Source organism: Pan troglodytes, chromosome 8 (genome assembly GCF_028858775.2).
Source record: "Pan troglodytes isolate AG18354 chromosome 8, NHGRI_mPanTro3-v2.0_pri, whole genome shotgun sequence".
Lineage (NCBI taxonomy): Eukaryota > Metazoa > Chordata > Mammalia > Primates > Hominidae > Pan > Pan troglodytes.
In genome coordinates, this window is record NC_072406.2 from 34,791,302 (window position 1) to 34,815,632 (window position 24,331).

Sequence of the window (24,331 nt, forward strand, 5' to 3'; positions counted from 1 at the left end):
GGTCATATAAGTCTATTTTTAACTTTTGTAGGAATCTTCATACTGTTTTCTGTAACAACTGTACCATTTCACATTCCCAGCAACAGTGTACAAGGGTTCCAATTTCTCTAAATCACTGCCAACACTTCTTTTTGCTTTGTTTTTGTTTTTTTGATGATGGCCGTCCTAAGAGGTGTGAAGTATCTTATTGTCATTTTGATTTGTATTTCCCTAATGATTAGAGATGTTGAGCACCTTTTCATATACCTGTTGGCCATTTCTATGTCATCTTTGTAGAAATGTCTTTTGAAGTCCTTTGCCCATTTAAATATGAGGTTATTTTTTTGCTCTTGAGTTGTAGGAGTTCCTTACATATTTTGGACATTAACACCTTATCAGATAAATGGTTTGCAAATATTTTCTCCCAGTGCATGGTTTGTCTCTTCACTCTGTTAATTGTTTTCTTTGCTGTACAGAAGCTTTTTAGTTTGATATAGTCCCACTTCTTTATTTTTCATTTTGTTGCTTGTGTTTTTGGTGTTATAATCCAATAAATCACTGTGAAGACCAATGTCATGAGGCTTTCTCCTATATTTTCTTCTAGGCATTTTATGGCTTCAGGTCTTACAGTTAAGACTTTAATCCATTAAAAAAAATTTTTTTTTGTATGGTGTAAGTAAGGGTCCAGTTTCATTCTTTTGCATGTGGACATTAAGTTTTCCAAGCACCATTTTGGTGAAAAGACCATTCTTTCCCCATGTGTATTCTTGGTACCCTTTTGAAGATTAGTTGACTGTATATGTGTGGGTTTATTTCTGGGTTCTCTTTCCTGTTCCCTTGGTCTATGTGTCTGTCTTTATGCTAGTACCATACTGCTTTAATTACTATAACTTTCTAATATGTGTTGAAATCAGGAAATGAGGTATCTCCAGTTTTATTCTTCTTTCTCAAGGTTGCTCTAGATATTGGGGGTCCTTTGTAATTCCATATACACTTTAGGATTGGTTTTTCTAGTTCTGTAAATCAATAATTTTTTTAAACAAAAAAATTTTAAAACAAATGAGTGCTATGGTTTGAATGTGTCTTCCAAAGTTCATTTGTTGGAAACCTAATCCCCAATGCAAAAGTGTTGAGAGGTGGGACCTTTAAGAAGCAATTAGCTCAGGAGGCCTCTGTCCTCATGAATGGGTTAATGACCTTATGGCGGGAGTGGGTTATTGCAGGAGTGAGTTCCTGATAAAAGGATGAGTTCAGCTCCCTTCCTTTCTTTTTCCCTTGTGTGTTGTGTGCTCTCTTGTCCTTCTGTGTTCTACAGTGGGATGACGCAGCAAGAAGGCCCTTGCCAGACGTGGGCCCCTTGACTTCTCAGCCTCCAGAATTGTAAGAAATACATCTTAGTTCTTCATAAATTAACCACTCTCAGGTAGTCTGTTACACCAGCACAAAACAAACTCAGACAATGAGGTAGGCCTATATATACTGTCATGAAAAAAATTCAAAGACAAATGTTTTGTTTCTTCACATTTTAAAAATCAAGGTCATGCATGTACATAGCTTTTTAACAAAAGCAGTACACAAGGTCTTATGACAGAAAACAATGCACCTTACACACACAGGCAAATCATTTCCGCTCACAGTTCTTCTGAAGGTTACAAGGTTACAAGTATACATTGCTAATTAACGTGCCTTTGTATACCACATCCTGCATCTAATCTCTTTCCCACCTCTACCAACAACCTCTCATCCAAAACCACCATTGTGTTCTGAAAGGACAACTGAAATAGCCTCTTACCTGGCCTTCCTTCCTGCTTTCACACTTCCCCACCAAACAGTCAGAACAGTGCTTTTAGATCACTGCACTCCTTTACTCAGAATCTTCCAGTGGTTTCCCATCTCGCTCAAGGTAAAATCCAAAATTTTCACCTTGGCCAAAAAGGGCCAATATGGCCTGGTCTTCCACTACTTCTCAGACTCATTTCCTGTTATCTCCTTCTCCTACTCATGCCTTAGCCATGTGGACCTCCTTGTTGGGCCTTGCAAACCCCAGACATGCTCTTGCCTCCAGGACTTTGTAGGTGCTATTTCCTCTGCCAGCAATGCTCCTTCTCAGACAACCTTGCTCCTTCACTTGCTTTGTACCTCTGCTCAAATACTACCTCTCCGAGAGCACTTTCCTCAGAACCCTATTTTAAAATGCAGCTCCATCAGTCTCTATCTGCTTACCCTGCTTTATTTTTCTTCATGTTACTTGTCACTACCCAAGAATTTTCTTTCATTGCATGCATTTGGGTTCTTTCTAGCCTGTTTCTCCACAGCTCCTTAGGGCAACTATCTTTGCTTGCATGGTTGCAACTTAGTTGCAGGCATATTAGTATTCTAGCTCAGTGGGAGGGAAAAATAAATAAGGGCTCATATGAACACACATTACTTTATGTTCTCCTGAAAAGAAATTAGTGATACAGCCATATCAGAGTTTGGGAGGCTTGGGAATGCAATGTCATTGTGCACATATGTGCCTGACCAACAATCTACTGCTAGAGAAGAAGGAGAGAACTTACTTTGGTGAACAACATGCCACAGTCCTCCACAATGTGTGGATTTTAAAAACTGAAAAATAATCTGTAAAACATATAAAATGTTTAAAATATAAAAAGCCATCATGTAAGATATTACATAATTATGACCTGGTAAATATTATTCACCACTGAAACAAGTGCTCTTTCTACCAATCTACTTTGTAGTATAATTAAGTGTAAACTATTTCTTTTTACGTGTGGTTTCCATGTTCTTTGTGGAATTTCTGGTTGCTTTTTACTGTTTTTTTGTTTTTTGTTGTTGTCGTTGTTGTTTTTTTTTTTTTGAGACAGGGGCTCACTCTATCACCCAGGCTGGAGTGCAGTGGCATGATCATGACTCATTGCAACCTCGATCACCTGGGCTCAAGTGATCCTCCTGACTCAGCCTCCCAAATAGCTGGCACACAGGTATGTGCAACCACACCTGGCGAATTTTTCTTTCCTTTTTTTGTAAACATGAAGGTTTCCCTATGTCGCCCAGGCTGGTCGCAAACTTCTGGTCCCAGGTGATCCTCCTGTCCCAGCCTATCAAAGTGCTGGGATTACAGGCGTTAGTTGCTGCACTTTGCCTTTTTTTTCTTTTCCACATTTTTACATAGGCATTTTTCCAAGTTCTCAGCCATACTATCTATTCTATGAAACCTCCCTCCCTCCCAGGGTCCCTGTCATGCCGTCCTTAGTTCTCCTGATTCACCATTTCTTGGATCCCATGTTGTCCTCTTCGATTTATTCCTTTTGTTGCTGGAGTACAACCTCAGGAAAACTTCTAGGAAAGGGTACGAGTTCTCACCCCACGTATTTACCATCACACTTGGTCAGTTCTAGATTCAGAACCATTTCCCCTCAGCACTGTGAAGGCACTGTTCCCTCATCCCACAGAATCTAGTGTTGCTGAGGGACCTGTGTCATTCCAGTTTCCTTTACTTTGGAGACATCTTATCCATAGAAAGTTTAAAGATCTGTGTATGCTCAGTGTTCATAAATATCCCCAAGACCTTTTCCATGTCTCCTCCTTGATTTTGAGAGACTCTTACAAAGTTGTCTCAGGTGTCCCCACATCCTGAAAACTTAACTGTATTATTTACTGAACAATGATCTTGCCCCCGTTTTCTCTGTCCCACACTAGAACCCCTCATCAGACGTGGACCCCTTGTACCAAGTCTCTGTGTTTTCTTTTGCAAGTAACAAAGATCAATACTATAACACTTTTCACTTCATGGGCAATGGTGAAAAATGTAGTGTTTGGTTTTTATGAGAGTATGAGGAAGTGACCTCTCATATACCACTAGTGGGAATGTGTATTGTTATAACCTCTCTGCAGGCCAATTTCAGAGCCCTCAGAGGCTCTAAAAACATTCATATTCTTGAACTAAGCAGCTTCTAGGAATGCAATCTCTACTTCTAGGCACACAAGCTAATAAAACAGATATGAGTGAAAAGACAATTTTTTAAAACACCATGTCCATCTCAATGAAATAGCAAAAAAAGGAAGCAATTTAAATGTCAACCGATAGGATATTCTTTAATGATATCATGGCAGCATGGGCTATCATGTAACTCTTTAGAAAAATGATGTGGATCTTATTTATTGCCATGAAAGATGCTCATGTTCTAGAGCTATGTGAAAAGGACAGAAAGTAGATTAATCCTATTAAAATTATACATATCCATACATATACAGAGAAACGCTAAAGTCTCTAGAATGATATACAACATTTATACATTGTTTATACAATGTTACACAGAAATGTTCACAGAGATCTCTTTAAAATTATGGTTGATTAGAAAAAAATTTAGCTTAAGTGTATTCTTTTTGCTATGAACACAGAGTTTTATCAAAAAAGAGTTAATGATATAAATCTCTAGATAAATTTAAAGTATTTTCCATACAAACATCAGTAAAGCAGAATTAACCAGAGGTAAAAACATATAAGTATGGAATCAAAATATGTGATCTTGTCCCAGTTCTACTAACAACTGTGTCACCTTGAACAAATATCTTAACAGCAGTTTACTCAGCTGTAAAATAGGGAAAAATAATGGTTGCCTATCTATTTCACTGTGTCATTATGAAAAACCAAATAAAAGTATATCTAAATGTTCTGAAAAGCATAAAATACTACAAAAATGAATAATGGAATAATCAATATTATCACCAAAGCAATTGAAAATATAAATGTTGGTTTGCTACAGAATGGGAGAAAATATTTGCATCTGACAAAGGTCTAATATCCAGCATCTATAAGGAGCTTAAATAATCCCATGAAAAAGTGGGCAAAGGACATGAACAGACACTTTTCAAAAGAAGACATACATGCAGCCAACAAGGATATGAAAAAAAGCTCAATCACTGATCATTAGAGAAATGCAAATCAAAACCATAATGAGATACCATCTCACACCAGTCAGAATGGCTATTACCAAAAAGTCAAAAAATAACAAATGCTGGCAAGGTTGCAGAGAAAAGGAAATGATTATACACTGTAGGTAGGAGTGTAAATTAGTTCAACCATTGTGGAAAGCAGTATGGCGATTCCTCAAAGAGCTAAAAGCAGAACTACCCTTTCTTTGACTCAGCAATCCTATTACTGGACATATACCCAGAGGAATGTAAATCATTCTACCATAAAGACACATGCACGTGAATGTTCACAGCAGCACTATTCACAACAGCAAAGGGATGGAATCAACCGAAATCCCATTAATGATAGATAGTATAAAGAAAATGTGATTATATATACACCATGGAATACTATGCAGCCACAAAAAAGAACGAGCTCATGTCTTTTGTGGGAACATAAATGGAGCTGGAGAGGGTACTATCCTTAGCAAACTAACGTAGGAATAAAAAACCAAATACCACATGTTCTCACTTGTAAGCGGGAGCTAAATGATGAGAACTCATGAACACAAAGAAGGAAACAACAGACACTGGGGCCTGGAGGGTGGGAGGAGGGAGAGGAGCAGAAAACATAACTATTGGGTAGTAGGCTTAATACCTGGGTGATGAAATAATCTGTACAACCAGCCCCTGTGACACGAGTTTACCTGTATAACAAACCTGCACATGTTTTCTAAAATTTAAATATCTTTAAAAGTTGTAAGGTTGAGAGGGTAAGAGAAGGAAGGGAGAGGAGTATGAGATGTGGCTCAGACCAAGAGAACTACTGTAGCAGGAAACTGGTACGGCGGCAGTGAGGATGAAGGCAGAAAAACCAAAAGAACAGTCCTTATCATGTTTACAATTTTTTGTAGGGCTAGCCTGACTCTAAAAGTAATAACAATATATTTGCCAAGATAATAACTATATATTTAGTTCACTGATAAACCATAATGCTTATTTTCCATGGAACAGTCCACTTACGTGTTTTTGAAACCAGCATAATAACAATATATAAATTTCCCCCAATAGGAATCTCCTTGCAGTTGAGCTATACAAATGAAATTGGGAATTTTATGATTTTCCTTCCTCCTCTTCACTTGCATAATGGGCTACATATATAACTACACACCTCTTACCTCACACTATGGCACTAAGCTAATTATAAAAGCCCGTTTAAATCTAGCCACCTGTCTTTCGTTTTGCTGCCTACCTGGGCCTTTTCCAAACAGGCAGAAAAATCTCCTATCAGTCTGTTATCACAACCAGAATGCAAGAGATTAGTGACCAGGGAGAGAAGCAGAATCAGTTTACATCCTTTCAGGCAAAAGAATAGTATTACTTCACAAGCAAGAAATCTGGGGCCCCCTGACCTTAATTTAGGAAACCTGCAGTTAATCATCATGTTAAAGTTGGTTTTACATGCGAGACAGTTTTTGTTTCCGCTGTTATTTTTACAATTTGAGTGTCCTTTGTGATTACCAAAATTATTTGCTGAAAGGCATATATCAACATTTAAAATATTTAATCTATAATAAAGTAGGCCTTACAGATTAGGTATACCTGAATTAAAATATACTCGGTGTCAATTTTTTAAAAAGCTTAAAAACAATTGCTTGTGTTTATCCAGAGTACAATTTAGCAATCTAACTCTGCTAATTATGACAATTAATATACTTAATTTCTTTCTTAATTGAGGAATAAAAAGGTTTTTAACTGTAATCCGACAACCCAAATAAAGAATCACATAAATCCCACCACTGGCACACACTCACCTCTCTCCCAAAAGGTCAATTGTTTCTTGAAGGAAAGAGAACTAAGCCTGAAGCTACAAATTTGGCAAGGAAACCGGGTCAAAGAACAGCTGTGCAAAGCCAGGGAGAAATAGGCAGGTGATCAGGTCAGTATGCAGAGGTTCTGATGACACTCAATTGAACCTGGCTACTTTTTCATAATCGAATACTTAATGAAAACAAATCTAATTAACACCATAAGCCAAAAAGAGGCACAAGTGGTCTTTTTAAAGTGTGGTTAACTTTCACTTAACATTATACTAGAGAAACAATACTAGCTGAACCATTTTAGCTGTTTCAATGTAATTTACAAGTCATCCCTGTGAGTTACTGATTCTACAGACACCTGTTCTCTTTTACAGAGTGATTTTCTGTGTGTGTGTGTGTGTGTGTGTGTGTGTGTGTGTGGACATATGCATGTGTTGGGGGACAGGAGAGTTATTGAAATGAATAGTCCAGCCATGGAGATGATGCTTACAGAATGAAAACGCAGTGTGGGTCTATATATATATTGACATAGAAGAAAAGTTATAATGGCATTTTTTTGTACAACAAAAGTTTAGATTTATTACATATTTATTTCCAAGGTACCTTTGTTATTATGAAAACAGAACTAACACTTGGCCAAAAAAAAAAAAAACCCAAAAAACAAAAAAAAAATCACTTCACAATGTCAGGTTTTCCACTTCCATGATAAAGGGAAAAAATATCTATTGCAGACACGGAATCATTCTGCCTTGGGTAAGTCTAGGGAGGAAAAAAAGGGGACATATGGGATGAATTTGCGAAAGTTTAAAAAGATGCTTTTGACAGCACCAAGACTGCTCTAGTAAATTAAGTATATACTAGGATCTATGAGGCTCTGTTGGTTATATCCTGTGTATTCTTGGCATTTAAAAAATTTTCATCTTTCTCCTCTTAAAAATACAGATAAAAATGTACCAGGTTTTAATGACAACAAATTAAAATACTGCTTTACTCAGTTTCCTATCTGCCTTTAGCATCAAATGTAGAGCCTTATAGAAATATTATCTTAGAAGTTAAATGTGGTACAGTCTTCAAAGGAGATAATACATTAGTATTACTATTATTTTTCATTAAGCAATTGAACTAAAAGTTTAGGGCCTTTTTAAACCAATGTTTTATAACTTTAAAAAATTATTTTAGTTTCTTTTGATAATCACTGTATTAATAGCAGCTATGTAATTAGAAGGTCATAGTACCTAAAACATCAAAAACCATGGAATGTCTTTAATTTGGTCAGATATTTACTGATATGTCATTATTAACCTATCTTTTACAAACAACCTTAAAACCGAGATAATAAAACACACCATCCAGTAACATGTTTAGCTGAAGAAAAGTTATCCTTATGGTTCTTTTCTAGTAACTCAAGATAACTAATCTCATGAAACACAGCAAAAAAAAAAAAAAAGTTACAAAATACTTCAGCTATTTTCCCCTATGATCAAACTTCAACTCTGAAGCAAAAATATTGCTAAACGTCTTATAAAAATCCAGATTGTAGTCTTTTAAATGACCTATACAGTAGTAACAATATTCATATATATAATTTAAAATTCTCAAAGCAGGTCCATTGCAAAAACAAAACAAAACAATACAAAACTTGACAGTACAGGTCAAGTATACCTAATCCAAAAGTCTGAAATTGCTCAAAAATCTGCAACTTGAGCACCAACGTGACGGATTAGAGATGCGCAACTGTAATAATTTCTGTAAGTTTCTTTCTAAACTAAAAAGTGGAAGTTTATTATTGAAAGTAACTTACAGCATTTATAAGCTCCTTTTGGTAGCCATGTTCAGTAATCATTTTGCAGGTTTTAAAAAACTATCAGTACTAAAAAAGGCCTAAAGGTATGCTAACAGAATGGAAGGGGAAATTTAAATCTTTGCTTTCAGTAACCCTCTAAGTATTTTTGGATCTATAGGATTTATTTAAAGTAAATTTAGTAAAGCATATTTACTATCCCTCATGAAAATATCAATTTGATAAAAATAATATTTTTTCTCAATTTCAATTAAACATTTACTGTGTATTTAGTATATTACACATCAGGCACTGTGCTAGGTGCTTTCTAAAAAATTTTCTGCTCTAAATTTCCTCAATAAAAGCATCTAAAGCATTAAGTCAAAACCTTTCCAAGTAAGTAATTTATCTTTTAAATGTTAGGTATGGACACACACACACACACACACACACACACACACACACACAGTTTCTTCTGGTTAAACTACTTATCAAACGAACTGTTGCTATCATCCTTGAAACAAAAAGGCCAACACCATTTGCATTATGGGTATATTGCTCATTTAATTAATCAGAACCACCTGTCTAAATAGCAATCGCAATCTGTACTTCAATGTTAAAAAGATCCAGCTGAAATACAACCCTCCTAATTCTGATCAGTTTGAGAACTATTTTTTCCACAGTTAAAGGGGTCACTATAAACATAAAAACTGGCATTGTTTTCCTTTGATTAGGTTACAGTAGCTTAAGTCTCTAAACACTAGAATTCCTCACACAGCTGTTAACTGTGGACCAGGGGACTGGCTCACATCTGCTTCTCACTTATTGCATTAATGGTTCACCTTCAGGTCCTAAAAGGATTGTTGTATCCCCTCCCCAAAGATACTGTGGAACCCATCTATGTCTGCCTTCTACATAGCTGACTTGTTCTGGTTTCTCTCTCTATACAATGCAAATCTCAGTGAACTCACATCTGTCACAGATCGACCCAATTCGTGGGCAATCTTTTCCCATCGACCTGGAGTCCCTCCTGGGAACTTAACCATACTTCTTGTCAGTTGGCTGAGGTCCTCTTCTGTCCATTCAGGTGCCTGCAAAACATTAAAGAAAATAAAAAAAGATAATTGGGAGAAAATAAAAAGATAATTGGAAGAATAAAAAAAGATAACTGAGAGATAATTGCTGTGAAGCAAATTATTGGCAATATGCTTTCTGTAAAAAACAATACTAAATTGTATCTAATAGTTTCAATAAAGATTTGAGCTGCATATTTAACACTGGAATGCAAAGCTCTAGAAGCCTATTTCATTTCCTATGTATACTAACTAAGAAAGCATAAATATTGCAAAACCAGGTTTTGCAGACATTTTTTTAAAAAGACCATTTAGTTTTGAATTAAAATGAGAAACCATTCTCAAAGCTTATGAAATGCATCCTTGCTATAAAATGCAGTGCTGCTCATAAATGCCTCACATAAAGTTACTATTAAAGGGCTCTCTTTTTTTTTTTTTAAACACACACTTTAAAGAAAGCAAAAATAAAAATAAAAAACTTACAAGTATAAATGAAATGTGAACAAGTAAATATACTGGTCTGAAATCAGAACTGCAATGACACTTTATGATCATTCTATGTAACGATATTCAATTTTAAAATAATATTTTTTCAAGAAGTTTAGCTTGTCAAATGTCACTCTTTTTTTTTTTTAAACTTCAGAACAGAAATAAAATTAGAAACTCTTGTGGCCAAGACTCAAACCATCAAGTCCATGTAAAGCAGTATTTCATTTTATTTTGACCATTTCATTTTGGTCAACTTTTAGCTTTGACTAAATGATTAAACTAAATTTAAAAATATCTTAGAGATTATAAACACGCATATGCAAAAAGTCTAACAGCAAGCATATTCTCTGCATTTTTCTCAGCACTAGCAGTAGTCAAACCCCAAAGTGAGCACAGAAAAATAAATTATTATCCAACGACAAATAACCACGTTACAATTATTTCACATTACACTTTAGTACTGAACTATTCCCCACCAGAGGCAATAAAGCACTCTGGTATTAAACAATACTCCAGTAGCCAGCATAGAGACTGAGGAAGCCTACCTTATTTTCCTTTAATTAAAATGAAAGAATAAAGAAAAAGAAAGAGGGAAAGAAGGAAACCTTTGAGGCAAATACCTTTTCTAATCACCATTTCCGATAATGAACAGGCATACATCAGGCAGTTTGCATTACAGAACCATCAGCACAGAACAACAGTCAGAGGTGAGTGACCCCAGGGACTATCTCCACAGCTACAGCAAAGCTTCTCCCTGACACTAATCCTCCCTGTCATTCTCCCACTGTGCTCTAACCACACTGACATCCGCCTGCCTCACTGCAAGCTTAACGGGGCCCTTCCTGACTTTTTACTGTCTCCCCCAATCAATGGTTCAAGCGTGCTCTTTTCACCATGTCCAAATGGCAGCTTCACTCATAATCAAAGTGCATTGCCCCTGTTAAAGGGCTTTCCGAAAGGCTCTCCCATTTGCATTCATTTGCAAAGCAAACTACTTTTATTCACTTTGTTCTGCTATCAAGAATGTTCCCTGAAGCAGATAAATTGGCATAAATACAACCTGCCACTTAAGAGTCAGTAAATAATAGCCAATAGTAGGGAGGATTTTATCAATCATTCTATTTTGTATCCACTAAGAGCTGAAAGCCTCAAACATATTCATCAGTACAGCCTCTACAATACAGGCATAAATTCACTTATATAAAAAGGTAGCCCACATTGGGTCTGGTCGGAATTTCTTTGATATTTAATGAATATCAGAAATCCAATTCTTCATATCAGATGACTTAAAAATTTACACGGAGGGTTTTTTCTTTCTTTCTCCTTGTCTTTATTTAAGGAAAAAAGAATTATTCTTATTCAGCTACAATTTAGAGAAATATAATTGGATTTTCAACAAAATCATAGTTTTATTGCTAAAAAGCTTTAAAAAGTAGACCAATCGGTTTCAGAAATGCAAAAGACTTAAGTTTTAGGCAGAATTTAAATAAGCTTACAGTAAAAGATCATGTCATGAAGAGCTTGAAGTTGATCACTGCATAAAGATATATACTGATCAAACCATACAGTATGTACGAAATCACACTAAATCAAATTACCTAATTTCTATGTTATTTTAACATTTTTGGAGCAAAAAAATTGTCTACAATGTCTAAAATATAAATCATTGTTTTGGGTAGTAAACTAAGTCTTTAAAATAATTTCTATTTTTAACAGATCAGCTTCCCAAATACTCTGCATACATAAACATTGGCATTAAAAACAAATCTGATTTTAATTAGATTAATGAGTGTGTAAAAGCATAGTACTTTTCTGAAAAATAAAAATTTTATATAAAGTATTTGGATTGAATTCCTGAAAAATCACCTACTGCTATGACAGTCTTAAGTTTCATAGTTATTTTATGGCCATAATTTTTATTATTAATATATTTAAAGAGGCTCGATAGTGACTAGGGCCATAATCTGAAATCTGAGAGAACCCTTTTAGCAATGCATTATTCTCCCTCCTACAGCTGTAAGGCACTTTGGTGAATGTGTAATTCCTCGGCAATAGTTAGTTGTGTCTTTAGAAGCAACAGAGCCTCCTGTGATCCAGCTACTACAGCAGCCATGAGGGTGGCCATGGCGTGAATGTACTCTCCCTCTTCTAATCTGGAGCCAACTGTAGCTGTGAAAGTCAAATGAATGCATAAGCATACTGCTTTGCCACTTAAAACCATGTGTGTCCAATCTTACCGAAACACCGGGCCAAATATTCATCTCTACAGTAAAGTAATGGAAGATACCACATGGTGTGGAGACAGCTGTTGTGACTATACAAGCACTCCAATTTTGCATCAGAAAAGCCCATTCTGGGAATAAATCTCCATACTGAATACAAAATAAAAAGTTTTCAAATTATTAAATATTTTAATGTAACGACCTCAAAATATAGCAACCAAAGTAAGAACTGATATGAAAACTTAAATTATATTCCCAAATCATGTACCTTTGGGATGGATTTTTGCCATAAAACCCACTATGTTCAAAGATTTGGTGTCTCTGAAAATCCTCTATATTCTTGGGGTAGGGCTGTATTTTTAAAGTAATCTATATGGACTTTTCCTCTCACAGCTTTGGACTATAAAATGTTAATTAGAAAGCATCATATAATTTATTTGGCACTAAAAATTATGGCCAAATTAAAAAAAAATTTTAATGTACTTGTTTATTGTATTTTTATACTTTAATGACAAAAGGCTCATTTCTATCTAATAAATAGATACTGAAACTCTCTAATGAGCAATACTTCTATTGAAATGACCTATTAATAATAATTATTTATATAAATACAGAAGCTAAAATTTTGGATTCAACTATTTTTATTAGATTCAGCTCAACTCATAAATTCTCAGAAATTTTATCCAAGAAAATAACATTCTTACATGGCATTGCCCAGTTAATATATAACACATTACTATACATAATAATATAACACATTATTAGATATACATAACACATTAGATATACATAACACATTACTAGATATATATACACATATTAGATGTATATATCTAATATGTATTAGATGGGATGGGATGAGATTGGATGTCTAATAATCTAATTATCTCTTACCCTCAAGTTCTATAAACACTTTTAGTGCATTTAATTTAGTGCACAGTTTTCAGCTATATAATTTTCCTTTCCTATTTAAAAATGGAGGCGTGCCCTTGACAAATATATATAAATACATGGTATAAAAACAACAACAAAATTAAAAACTAAATAACCTCAAATGTCTTTTTACTCTTAGGAAGAGAAATTCTTTTTTGAGGCCTATCTTTCTGACTTGCAGTTGGCTGCCTTCTTGCTCAGTCTTCACATGGCCTTTCATGTGTGTGTGTATGTGTGTGGTGGGGTGGGGGGAATGGGGGAGTCTGTTGTCTCTCTTCCTCTTCTTTTAAGAATACCAGTACTATCGATTTAGGGCCCCACCCTTCCAACTTCATTAGCCTTAATTATCTCCTTACAGGCCCTACCTTTAAATACAGTCACACTGGGAGTTAGGGCTTCAACATGTGAATTTGGAGGCACACAATTCCGTTCAGAATAGGCAGGACACAAAAAAACAAAAACTAAAACAGAAGTCCACAATTTGGCCCAACTGGTTTTTCAAAATTCACTGAATTTATACAATACATAGATAAAAGGGCAGGAATTGGCTTTTGTCCCTCTATGACACTGGCTCTGAATTAACATCTACTGAAATATACCAATTGGCAAACCTTTGTGCCCTTAATCAATATTGGGGATCCTCCTAAATTTAAACAAGGGTCCCCCTATAATCTTAGGGGAGTTATTGAACATAATATAAAGGACAAGTATGCATGCCTCGCCCTAACCACAGGAATTCTGTCTTGCCTTAATTCCCTGTTGTCATCACACCCATTGTTCTAAAATATCCCATAGTGGTCATGGACACTCTGACCCAATGAGTCATGAATTAATTTTAAGTCTTTGGCACTAACAAATTGCCTTTTTAAAATGGACCCCATGGACGTACTGCTTCCCCATGAAAACAGTTAATACAGCCAGATGTAAATTAAAACAGGGCCTTTAATGATTAAAATCCACTATACAAGACCTATTTAGAAAAGGGGTGATTATCCCCACTGCCTGTCCATTTAACAGCCCAATTTGACCAGCTTTTCCACTTGGGAGGAATGTATGGTGCCTCCTGGTGGATTACTTCAACCTCAATGCTGTGGACTTCACTAAGGACCCATACCCAATATAACTGAAATTACTGACTTCATCTAACCAGCAACTGGTAAATATTTTGGTATTATAGATTTGGTGAATATGTTTTGTTCAGTGCCTATTTCAACACTCTTGACTGCAGTTTGCCTCCAAAGGGACCCAATACAGTTTTACCCAGCTACCACGGGGTACTTTAAACAGCCTCACTGTATCATACAATCTTCGAGGGCAAGATTGAAACTGCACCCTACTTTCCCCAGGAATGCAGGTATGACATCACACTGATGACCTCCTCCGCTGAGGAGATTCCTTTGATACACTCACTCGGGACATACAAATGAAAAGAGCTCATGGGGTTACCCACCGCCTTACACACAGAGCAAGGCCTTGGTTGTATTTCTGAACATTATTGGGTAAACTGAAGGCAACTCCATCCATGACACTGTCAAGAAACAGCTATTGACTCTCATAGCACCCACAGTTTCTTTTAGGCTCTTTTGGGTTCTGGAGGAAACATACTTCTCATTACAAATTGTATTAAGCCCATATATGTTGTTACTTGCGAAATGACTCACCTTGAATGGGGCCCCTTTTAAGCAAAGGTTCTGGAATCTGTCCAAATTGCAAAACAACTGACACCCCTGCGTGTCTCCCACAGACTCCTTAACTGCAGAGGATTTAGCAGTCTCCTATCAGTGTGAGAGTTGTGTGCAAGTAATGACTTGAAATGGTAAAACCACAAATATTTGGATTTTGCCAAAATTAAACTTTTAGTCTTTTAAAGAAACTATTTTTAAAAATGAAAAGGAAGACCACAAACTAGCAGCAAATATTCTCAACACATATCAGAAGAAAGATCTGTATCCCAATCTGTCTATCCATTCTCCTATTAATGGGTATTTGGGTTGCTGCTAGCTTTCATTCATAAGGCTAGCTTATGAATGAATAGAGCTGCTATGGATATTGCGTAAAACTCTCTTAGTGGTCATGTTTTAATTTCTCACATATAAATACAGAGGGGTGGAATTGCTAAGGTCATTGGGAAAATGTACGTCTAACTTCGTAAGAAACTACAGGAGTATTTTTCCAAAGAGGTGCTATTTTACAGTCTACCCAGCAATGCATGAGCATTCTTGTTGTTCCACATCCTTACCAACACTTGACATGGTCAGTTGTTTTAATTTTGACCATTCTGGTGGGACTGAAATATATCTTACTGTGGTAATAATTTGCATTTCCCAGATGACAAATGATTTTTTTTTTTTTTTTGAGATGGAGTCTCACCCTATTGCCCAGGCTGGAGTGCAACAGTGCAATCTTGGCTCACTGCAACCTCCGCCTCCCAAATTCAAACAAGTCTCCTGCCTCAGCATCCCGAGTAACTGGGATTACAGGTGCCCGCCACCACGCCCAGCTAATTTTTGTATTTTTAGTAGAGACGGGGTTTCACCATGTTGACCAGGCTGGTCTTGAACTCCTGACCTCGTGATCTGCCTGCCTCAGCCTCCCAAAGTGCTGGGATTACAGGCGTGAGCCACTGCGCCCAGCCAGCCAAATGATCTTGAATATCTTCACATGTGCTTACTGGCCAAGTGAATGCTTTCTTGAAGTACGTGTTCATGTCTTTTGACCATTTGTTAATTGGTTGTCTTATTAGTTTTAAGATTTTTAAATATTTTGTAGATACTAGATCTTTGTCAGATATAAGTATTACCAAATATTTTCTTCTGGTCTATAATCTATATTTTCTTTTTTAATAGATTTTTTCCTTTTTAGAGACAGAGCCTTGCTCTGTTGCCCAGGCTGGAGCACAGTGGCACAATATGGCTCAATGCAGCCTTGAAATCCTGGGCTCAAGTGATCCTCCCGCCTTGGCCTCCGAAAGTGTGGTATTACAGACATGAGCCACCACTCCTGGACCTTATATTTTCATTTAAAATTCTTTAACTTTTACTTTGAAATAGCTTTAGGTTTATAGAAAGTTTTAGAAAATAGTACAGAGTTCCCATATACTCTTTATTCAGCAAACTATGGTGTTAACTATACAGCCATTGTGATAACAAGTCAGCCTCCAAGGTGTTCCTCAGTGATTCCCACTTCCTAGTATTAATGCCCTTGTGTAGTCTCCTTCCACAGTGGCTAGGGCTGACATGAAAAACCAATAGAATACTGTGGAAGGGATAGGGTGTGTTTTCCAAGGATAAATGATAAAAGACATACATACACACACACACACACACACACACACACACACACACACATATATATATATATATATATACAGCTTCTGCCTTGCTCTTTCTTGGGTTACTTGTCTCTAGGGGAAGCCAACTGCCAAACAGTGAGGCCGCTCAAGCGGCCCAATGGATAGGCAGTAATAGGAAAAGACATTGTCTCCCTCAAGGTCAAAGGGCAAACAGTCTTTTTTTTTTTTTTTTTTTTTGAGACAGAGTCTCACTCTGTCGCCCAGGCTGGAGTGTGGAGTGCAGTGGCGCAATTTCAGCTCACTGCAAGCTCTGCCTCCCGGGTTCACACCATTCTCCTGCCTCAGCCTCCCGAGTAGCTGGGACTACAGGCGCCCACCATCACGCCCAGCTAATTTTTTTTGTATTTTTAGTAGAGATGGTGTTTCACCGCGTTAGCCAGGATGGTCTCGATCTCCTGACCACCTGCCTTGGCCTCCCAAAGTGCTGGGATTACAGGCGTGAGCCACTGCGCCCAGCCAGGGCAAACATTCTTATTGTCCAGTATAGTGAAGATATTGCCTCCTCAGAGGAATGGGTAGCCATGTTTATTGCCTGTTGTAAAAAATTTGAGTTATCTAAGTTCAGGATTCCTCATCTGTAATACACCGCACTGGTTGTTTAGGAGTCAGTTGGCCCTCTTACTCTGTGGGAACTAAGCTCAGAGAACAAGCAGAAAAATGCTGATACTCTAGCTACTGCTGCTGCTGTGAGTAATAAACTGCCCTTTGTCTCTGACCCAGGAGTCTCATGTCTTCTACCAGCATTCATGAAACTGTAGCAGGCTACCTTATTTGCTCACAAGTAAGGTAAAATCTCAAACTCTTTACAGTTTTTGACAGTTTTGGTGATTAGGATGGGATTCTCACAGACTCTTCCTCTTTCTGAATGAGGGCCTTGTAGAGATTTGCAGAAGTTCCTGGGCACCTACAGTGAACATGTTAATTAAGTTATATTGTCGGTTGGGCAGCAAATGTCACTTCCTTTTACTGTCTATTAATAAGGAAGAATTGTGGAAGTGGCTGCATGCTGAATACCAGGAAATAGGTTCAAACACAGCTGCTATAAAGGTATCCTTATTGTTCCTAAATCTCTCCCAGGTTAGGGGACTTCCTTGCCATCCTGTTTGGTCAGCCTCAGGTCTGTACCACTGTAACAAGTACTAAGTAACAGTACTAAGATTCATTTTGTGTAGCCATAAAGTCTACTCCCTTTCAGAAAACAATTAGAGATACACACTCATAATGAGCATGAAAAGAGAAATTCATAAGCACAAACCAGGCCAATCATTAGAACAATGGCTGGTTCACTTGGGAGATAAGGGGGCAGGGTGTGTAATGCTTCTTAGGGAAGAATGGGATCAGGTGGGTTGTCTTACAGTACAACCTCGTCTGTAGTCTATTATGCCAACCTTAAATCCATTTGGAAATGACAGCAAAGTGTCTCAAAGTGGATCCTGGGTGCTTTCATCCTTTCAGGGAGATCTCGCAGAGAAAGATACACTCTTGTATTATAGGAAACCAAGGACGACGACTTGAAGAGTATTCAGGCTCTTACTGCCCTGGATTGGATTTATTAATAGAATGCTAAATCCAGTGAAAGTGGAACAAAAGTAACCTCATAGAAAATGAGAAAGTAACTCAAAGAAATGTACGTAAATCTATGCAGTCAGCCCTGCCACTCTGGAAAACTCCTCTAGCCCTTATGTTGAAATTTAGGAGGATTTAAGAGATTTTATCTTAGTAATGGGAAAGCAGATGCTCTGGATTAAGGTAGACTCACCAAAGGTCACATTGCTAGCTTGAGTCAGGCAGAGGGGCAAACTCCACGACCTCAGCTAGAAAGCACTGTGGCTAGGGCACTGTGTCAAAGAGCTCTCAAGATTGAAACAGATGGCGTCAGACATGAGGACCTTCTTGCCATCTCATATAAATCATGGGTAGCCAAAAACATTAAGCCACAAGCCACAGTACTGTGCTGCTCAGAACTAAAAACAATGTTAAGACTTGTTTAATGGCATGGAGCCACTATAGCTCCCTGATTATTTGAACTGATCCATGACACCATCCTACCATGGTAGTAGAAGTCATTCAGGTAAGCCTGAACTCTCTGCCGGGGGTTGTTCTTGATGATCAAACTGCAATAGATGTCCTCCTTGTGGGCCAAGGTGGAATCTGTACAATCGCTAATGCATCCTGTTACACCTGAGGTTTGGGGAGCTGGCAGAAACATACTGATATTCTGATAACTGCTATTGCTATCAGTAATAAACTGTCCTCTATCTCTGACCCAGGAGTTTTAAGTTTTCTACCAGCAGTATCTATGAAACTGGGGAAGGCTTAGTCCATATATAGCATGAAACAAACTCTTCACAGTTGTTGGCAATATATGCCTTTTCATTTCCTTAATGGTGTCTTTTGAAGAGCAGAAGCTTTTCATTTTCATAAAGTTCAATGTATCTATTTCTCTATTTTTTTATGGTTAGTGATTAGAGTATCCTAAGAAATCTTTGCCTATCTCAAGGATGAGACAGAGGTCAAGGTTCATTTTCTTTTTTTTTTGAGACGGAGTTTCCCTCTGTTGCACAGGCTGGAGGGCAGTGGTGTGAACTTGGCGCACTGCAACCTCTGCCTCCCAGGTTCAAGCGATTCTCCTGCCTCAGCCTCCCGAGTAGCTGGGATCACAGGCCCGCCACCACGTCTGGCTAATTTTTGTATTTTTAGTAGAGATGGGGTTTCACCATGTTGGCCAGGCTGGTCTCGAACTCCTGACCTCAAGTGATCCGCCTGTATCGGCCTCCCAAAGTGCTGGGATTACAGGCATGAGCCACCGCGCCCAGCCTTCAAGTTTCATTTTCTATTATATGGATATCCAGTTGTTCCAATACCCTATCCTAGATGGGCGCCTGTAATCCCAGCACTTTGGTGGGCTGAGGCGGGGGGATCACCTGAGGTCAGGAGTTTGAGACCAGCCTGGCCAACATGGTGAAACCCCGTCTCTACTAAAAACACAAAAATTAGGCAGACGTGAGCCTGTAATCCCAGCTACTTGGGTGACTGAGGCAGGAGAATTGCTGGAACCAAAGAGGAGGAGGTTGTAATGAGCCAAGATCGTGCCACTGCGCTCCAGCCTGGCCGACAGAGCAAGACTTCTAGAAAGAAAGAAATGACTATCCTTTTTCCTTTTGGATTGCCTTGACACTACTGTCAAAAATCAATTGACCAGCTGGGTGCAGTGGCTCATGCCTGTGATCCCAGCATTTTGGGAGGCCATGGCAAGAGATTCACTTGAGCACAGGAGCTCGAGACCAGCCTGGGCAGCAAAGAGAGACTGTCTCTGTCTCTCTTTTTTTTTTTTTTTTTTGAGACGGAGACTCGCTCTGTCGCCCAGGCTGGAGTGCAGTGGTGCGATCTCCGCTCACTGCAAGGTTCACGCCATTCTCCTGCCTCAGGCTCCCGAGTAGCTGGGACTACAGGTGCCACCCACCATGACCGGCTAATTTTTTGTATTTTTAGTAGAGACGGGGTTTCACCGTGTTAACAAGGATGGTCTCAATCTCCTGACCTCGTGATCCTCCCGCCTCGGCCTCCCAAAGTGCTGGGATTACAGGCGTAAGCTACCACGCCCGGCCGAGACTCTGTCTCTTAAAAAAAAAAAAAAAAAAAAAAATGCCGGGCGCGGTGGCTCACGCCTGTAACCCCAGCACTTTGGGAGGCCGAGGTGGGTGGATCACAAGGTCAGGAGATCAAGACCATCCTGGCTAACACAGTGAAACCCCGTCTCTACTAAAAATACAAAAAAAAAAAATTAGCCGGGCGTGGTGGCAGGTGCCTGTAGTCCCAGCTACTCAGGAGGCTAAGGCAGGAGAATGGCCTGAACCCGGGAGGTGGAGCTTGCAGTGAGCCGAGATCGCGCCACTGCACTCCAGCATAGGCTACAAAGCGAGACTCTGTCTCAAAAAAAAAAAAAATCAATAGACTGTGTGTACATCTGTTTGAGGACCTTCCTTCAGGACCTACTTTTCTTACCTGTAAGAAAAACATGGTGATATGCTAAAATTTGTTTAAGATGCTCATCACAGCATTTTTTGTAATAAAGTTATTTTAAATTACACATAAATGTTTACATTTATTTAAATCTTTGTCCTTAAATATACTACTGAACACTCTGACCACATGAGAAAGTCCTATCATGACTTGCAGTCCTTGTATTTTTTTTCCCCTCATTTTTTTATTTTTAGCTTCATGTTTCCAGTGCTCTATAAAAGTTATGTTCTGTCTTGCTCTTCCTGAAACAATAACACTATCATCAACTTTAAGGTTAGGAAACCAGCAAAAAAAGATGTAATGATTTTCTTAAGACCTCCTAGGAAGTTCATACAAGAGCCAAATTAAAATTCAAAGCTCTTAATGAAAAAAAATGTATTCTGCAAAAAAATTTAAGAATAAATGTTGCAGGAAGTCAGGAACCCCGAACAGAGGGACTGGCTGAACCCATGGCAGAAGAACGTGGACTGTGAAGATTTCATGGACATTTATTAGTTCCCCAAATTAATACTTTTATAATTTCTTACGCCTGTCTTTATGGCAATCTCTGAACATAAATTGTGAAGATTTCATGGACACTTATCACTTCCCCAATCAATACCCTTGTGATTTCCTATGCCTGTCTTTACTTTAATCTCTTAACCCCGTCATTTTCGTAAGCTGAGGAGGATGTATGTCACCTCAGGACCATGTGATGATTGCGTTAACTGCACAAATTGTTTGTAGAGCATGTGTATTTGAACAATATGAAATCTGGGCACCTTGAAAAAAGAACAGGATAACAGCAATGTTCAGGGAACAAGAGAGATAACCTTAAACTCTGACCGCTGGTGAGCCGGGCGGAACAGAGCCATATTTCTCTTCTTTCAAAAGCAAATGGGAGAAATATTGCTGAATTCTTTTTCTCAGCAAGGAACGTCCCTGAGAAAGAGAATGCGTCCCTGTGGGCCTCTAAAATGGCCCCCTTAGGTGCAGCTGTCTTTTATGGTCTAGCTGTAGGGATGAAATAAGCCCCAGTCTCCCATAGCGCTCCCAGGCTTATCAGGACAAGGAAATTCCCGCCTAATAAATTTTTGGTCAGACCAGTTGTCTGCTCTCAAACCCTGTCTCCTAATAAGATTTTATCAATGACAAAGCATGCTGAAACTTCATTAGCAATTTTAATTTTGCCCCAGTCCTGTGATCTCGCCCTGCCTCCATTTGCCTTGTGATATTCTATTACCTTGTGAAGCACGTGATCTCTGTGACCCACACCCTATTCGTATGCTCCCTCCCCTTTTGAAAATCACTAATAAAAATTTGCTGGTTTTGCAGCTTATGGGGCATCACGGAAACTGCTGACATGTGATGTCTCCCTTGGACACCCAGCTTTACACTTTGTACTCTGTCCCTTTATTTCTCAACCTGGCCGACGCTTAGGAAAAATAGAAAAGAACCTACATGACTATCAGGGGCAGGTTCCCCGATAAATAAAGAAATGAGTAAGACCCAACTTTTGCCATACTATTCAAAAAGATTCAAAATGATTTATTTTGAAAATAAGCACTGCTAAATCTATGCTAGAAAATCTCTGTGCAGTCATTATTTACTTATTTTCTGCTGTTTTTTAAATACTGAAAGGTAGAAAAAAGTCTTACATAAGATTATATTAAAATTCACTGTCTGAAACCTTGTTTTTAGAAAAATGCAGAAGAGTAAATTGAAGGAAACCAAAGTTAGATGCATCACTATTATACTACTTGGGATAAAGCAAAATCGTATTTAAGGACTAACATGACACTAATAGAAAGACTTTACAACGTGACACTAGCTTTAAGACCTGATGAAAAGCAATAAAAGTTTGGTTTTAAAAAAGTTTTGGGCCAGGCGCGGTGGCTCATGCCTGTTAATACCATCATCTTGGGAGGCCAAGGCAGGCGATCAAGAGGTCAAGAGATCAAGACCACCCTGGCTAACATGGTGAAACCCCATCTCTACTAAAAATACAAAAATTAGCTGGGCATGGTGGCGTGCATCTGTAGTCCCAACTACCTGGGAAGCTGAGGCAGGAAAATCACTTGAACCCAGGAGGCAGAGGTTGCAGTGAGCCGAGATCACGCCATTGCACTCCATCCTGGGTGACAAAAGGGAAACTCCGTCTCAAAAAAAAAAAAGTTTTGGAGGACATGCATTAGTCTACTAGCTTGTTGGTCACGCTTTGAAATTCAAATTTTAAAATGTATTGCTTTACCACTGATATAATTTAAATTATAGAAGCTTAGAATCACAGAACATGTGAGGTGGCCTTTAGAAGTTATTTAATCTCTTAATTTGGGGCATGGTCACATTTTGTGCATTTGATATTGATTTTTTAAATTTTTTTATTGAGATCTAATTAGCATACCATAGGCCAGGCACAGTGGCTCACACCTGTAATCCCAGCACTTTGAGAGGCTGAGGCGGGTAGATCACCTGAGGTCAGGAGTTCAAGACCAGACTGGCCAACATGGTGAAACACCATCTCTACCAAAAATACAAAAATTAGCAGGGCATGGTGGCACATGCTTGTAATCCCAGCTACTCTGGAGGCTGAGGCAAGAGAATCGCTTGAGCCCAGGAGGCAGAGGTTGTAGCGAGCTGAGATCACGCCACTGCACTCCAGCCTGGGCAATGGAGCAAGACTCTGTCTCAAATAAAACAAACAAAAAAAGAAATTAACTAGCACACCATAAATTCACCTATTTAAAGTGTATAATTCAATGCTTTTTAGTATATTCATAAAGTCATGCACAATTTTGAAGCATTTTCATCATTCTGAATAGATACTTCTTATCCTTTAGCAGTCACCTTTAATTTGTCCTAACTGCTTCAGTCCCTAGGCAACCACTAATTTACTTTCTGTCTCTATAGATTTCCCTATTCTGGGCATTTCATAAAAATGGAATCATATAATATGCAGTCTTTTACTTAGCATAATGTTTTCAAGGTCCATGTAGTAGCATATATCAGTACTTCATTTCTTTTTACTGCTGAAAAATATTCTATGTCTGCGGGGGATATGCCACATTTTGTCTGTGTTGTCCATCTGATGGACATTTGGGTTGTTTCTACTTTTTGATTATTAAAAATAATGCTGCTATAAACAAACGTGCAGGTTTCTATGTAGACGTATGTTTTATCTCTCTTGGGTATACACCTGGGAAAACTTTCAAACTGTGTTTTTCCTCCACTTTCACACAAACACAAAAACAATAAATACAAAAGGCTTCTGTGACCCACAATATGTGGGGATTTCTCTTAACAGCAAGCAAGCAATCAATTCTACAGAAGACACCAACTGGGTGTCTGCCAATTCAATTCTGACCCTATCTACCTGGAGACAGTGTCAGATCCCATAGGACTCTGGGCCCAGTCCCCAGGAGTTCCCCCAGACCCTCCAACCCGATGGAAGCCTGGGCCTCCAGAACTTCTGACCAACTGGTTTCAAGTTGGGGTTCCCATGACCCCCTCTTTGGGTTCAAATAACTTGATGGAGTGGCTCACACAACTCAGGGAAATATGTTTTACTGGTTTACTTAAAAGATATTACAAAAGATACAGGTGAAAAGACGTTTAGAGTGAGGGATGGGTGAAGGGGTGCAGAGCTTCCATATCATTTCTGGGCACGCCACCCTCCAGGAACCTCCACACATTCAGCTATCCTGAAGCCCTCTGAACCCTGTCCTTATGGGTTTTTATGGAGGCCTCATTATGTAGGCAAGATT

General features: G+C 38.3%; 1 protein-coding gene across 2 annotated transcripts in view; it reads right to left on the reverse strand.

Annotated features, from left to right (window-relative positions):
• DNAJC1 (DnaJ heat shock protein family (Hsp40) member C1) overlaps nucleotides 1-24,331 on the reverse strand; it is a 247,390-nt gene that overhangs the window by 39,574 nt on the left and 183,485 nt on the right. Inside the window, exon 9 of one of the 2 annotated variants that reach the window (XM_507688.8) lies at nucleotides 9,468-9,587. The exons of the other annotated variant lie outside the window; for it this stretch is intronic. Within the exon in view, the coding sequence (XP_507688.4) occupies nucleotides 9,468-9,587 (120 nt within the window). The remainder of the gene's footprint in view (nucleotides 1-9,467; nucleotides 9,588-24,331) is intronic. 2 annotated transcript variants of the gene reach the window in all.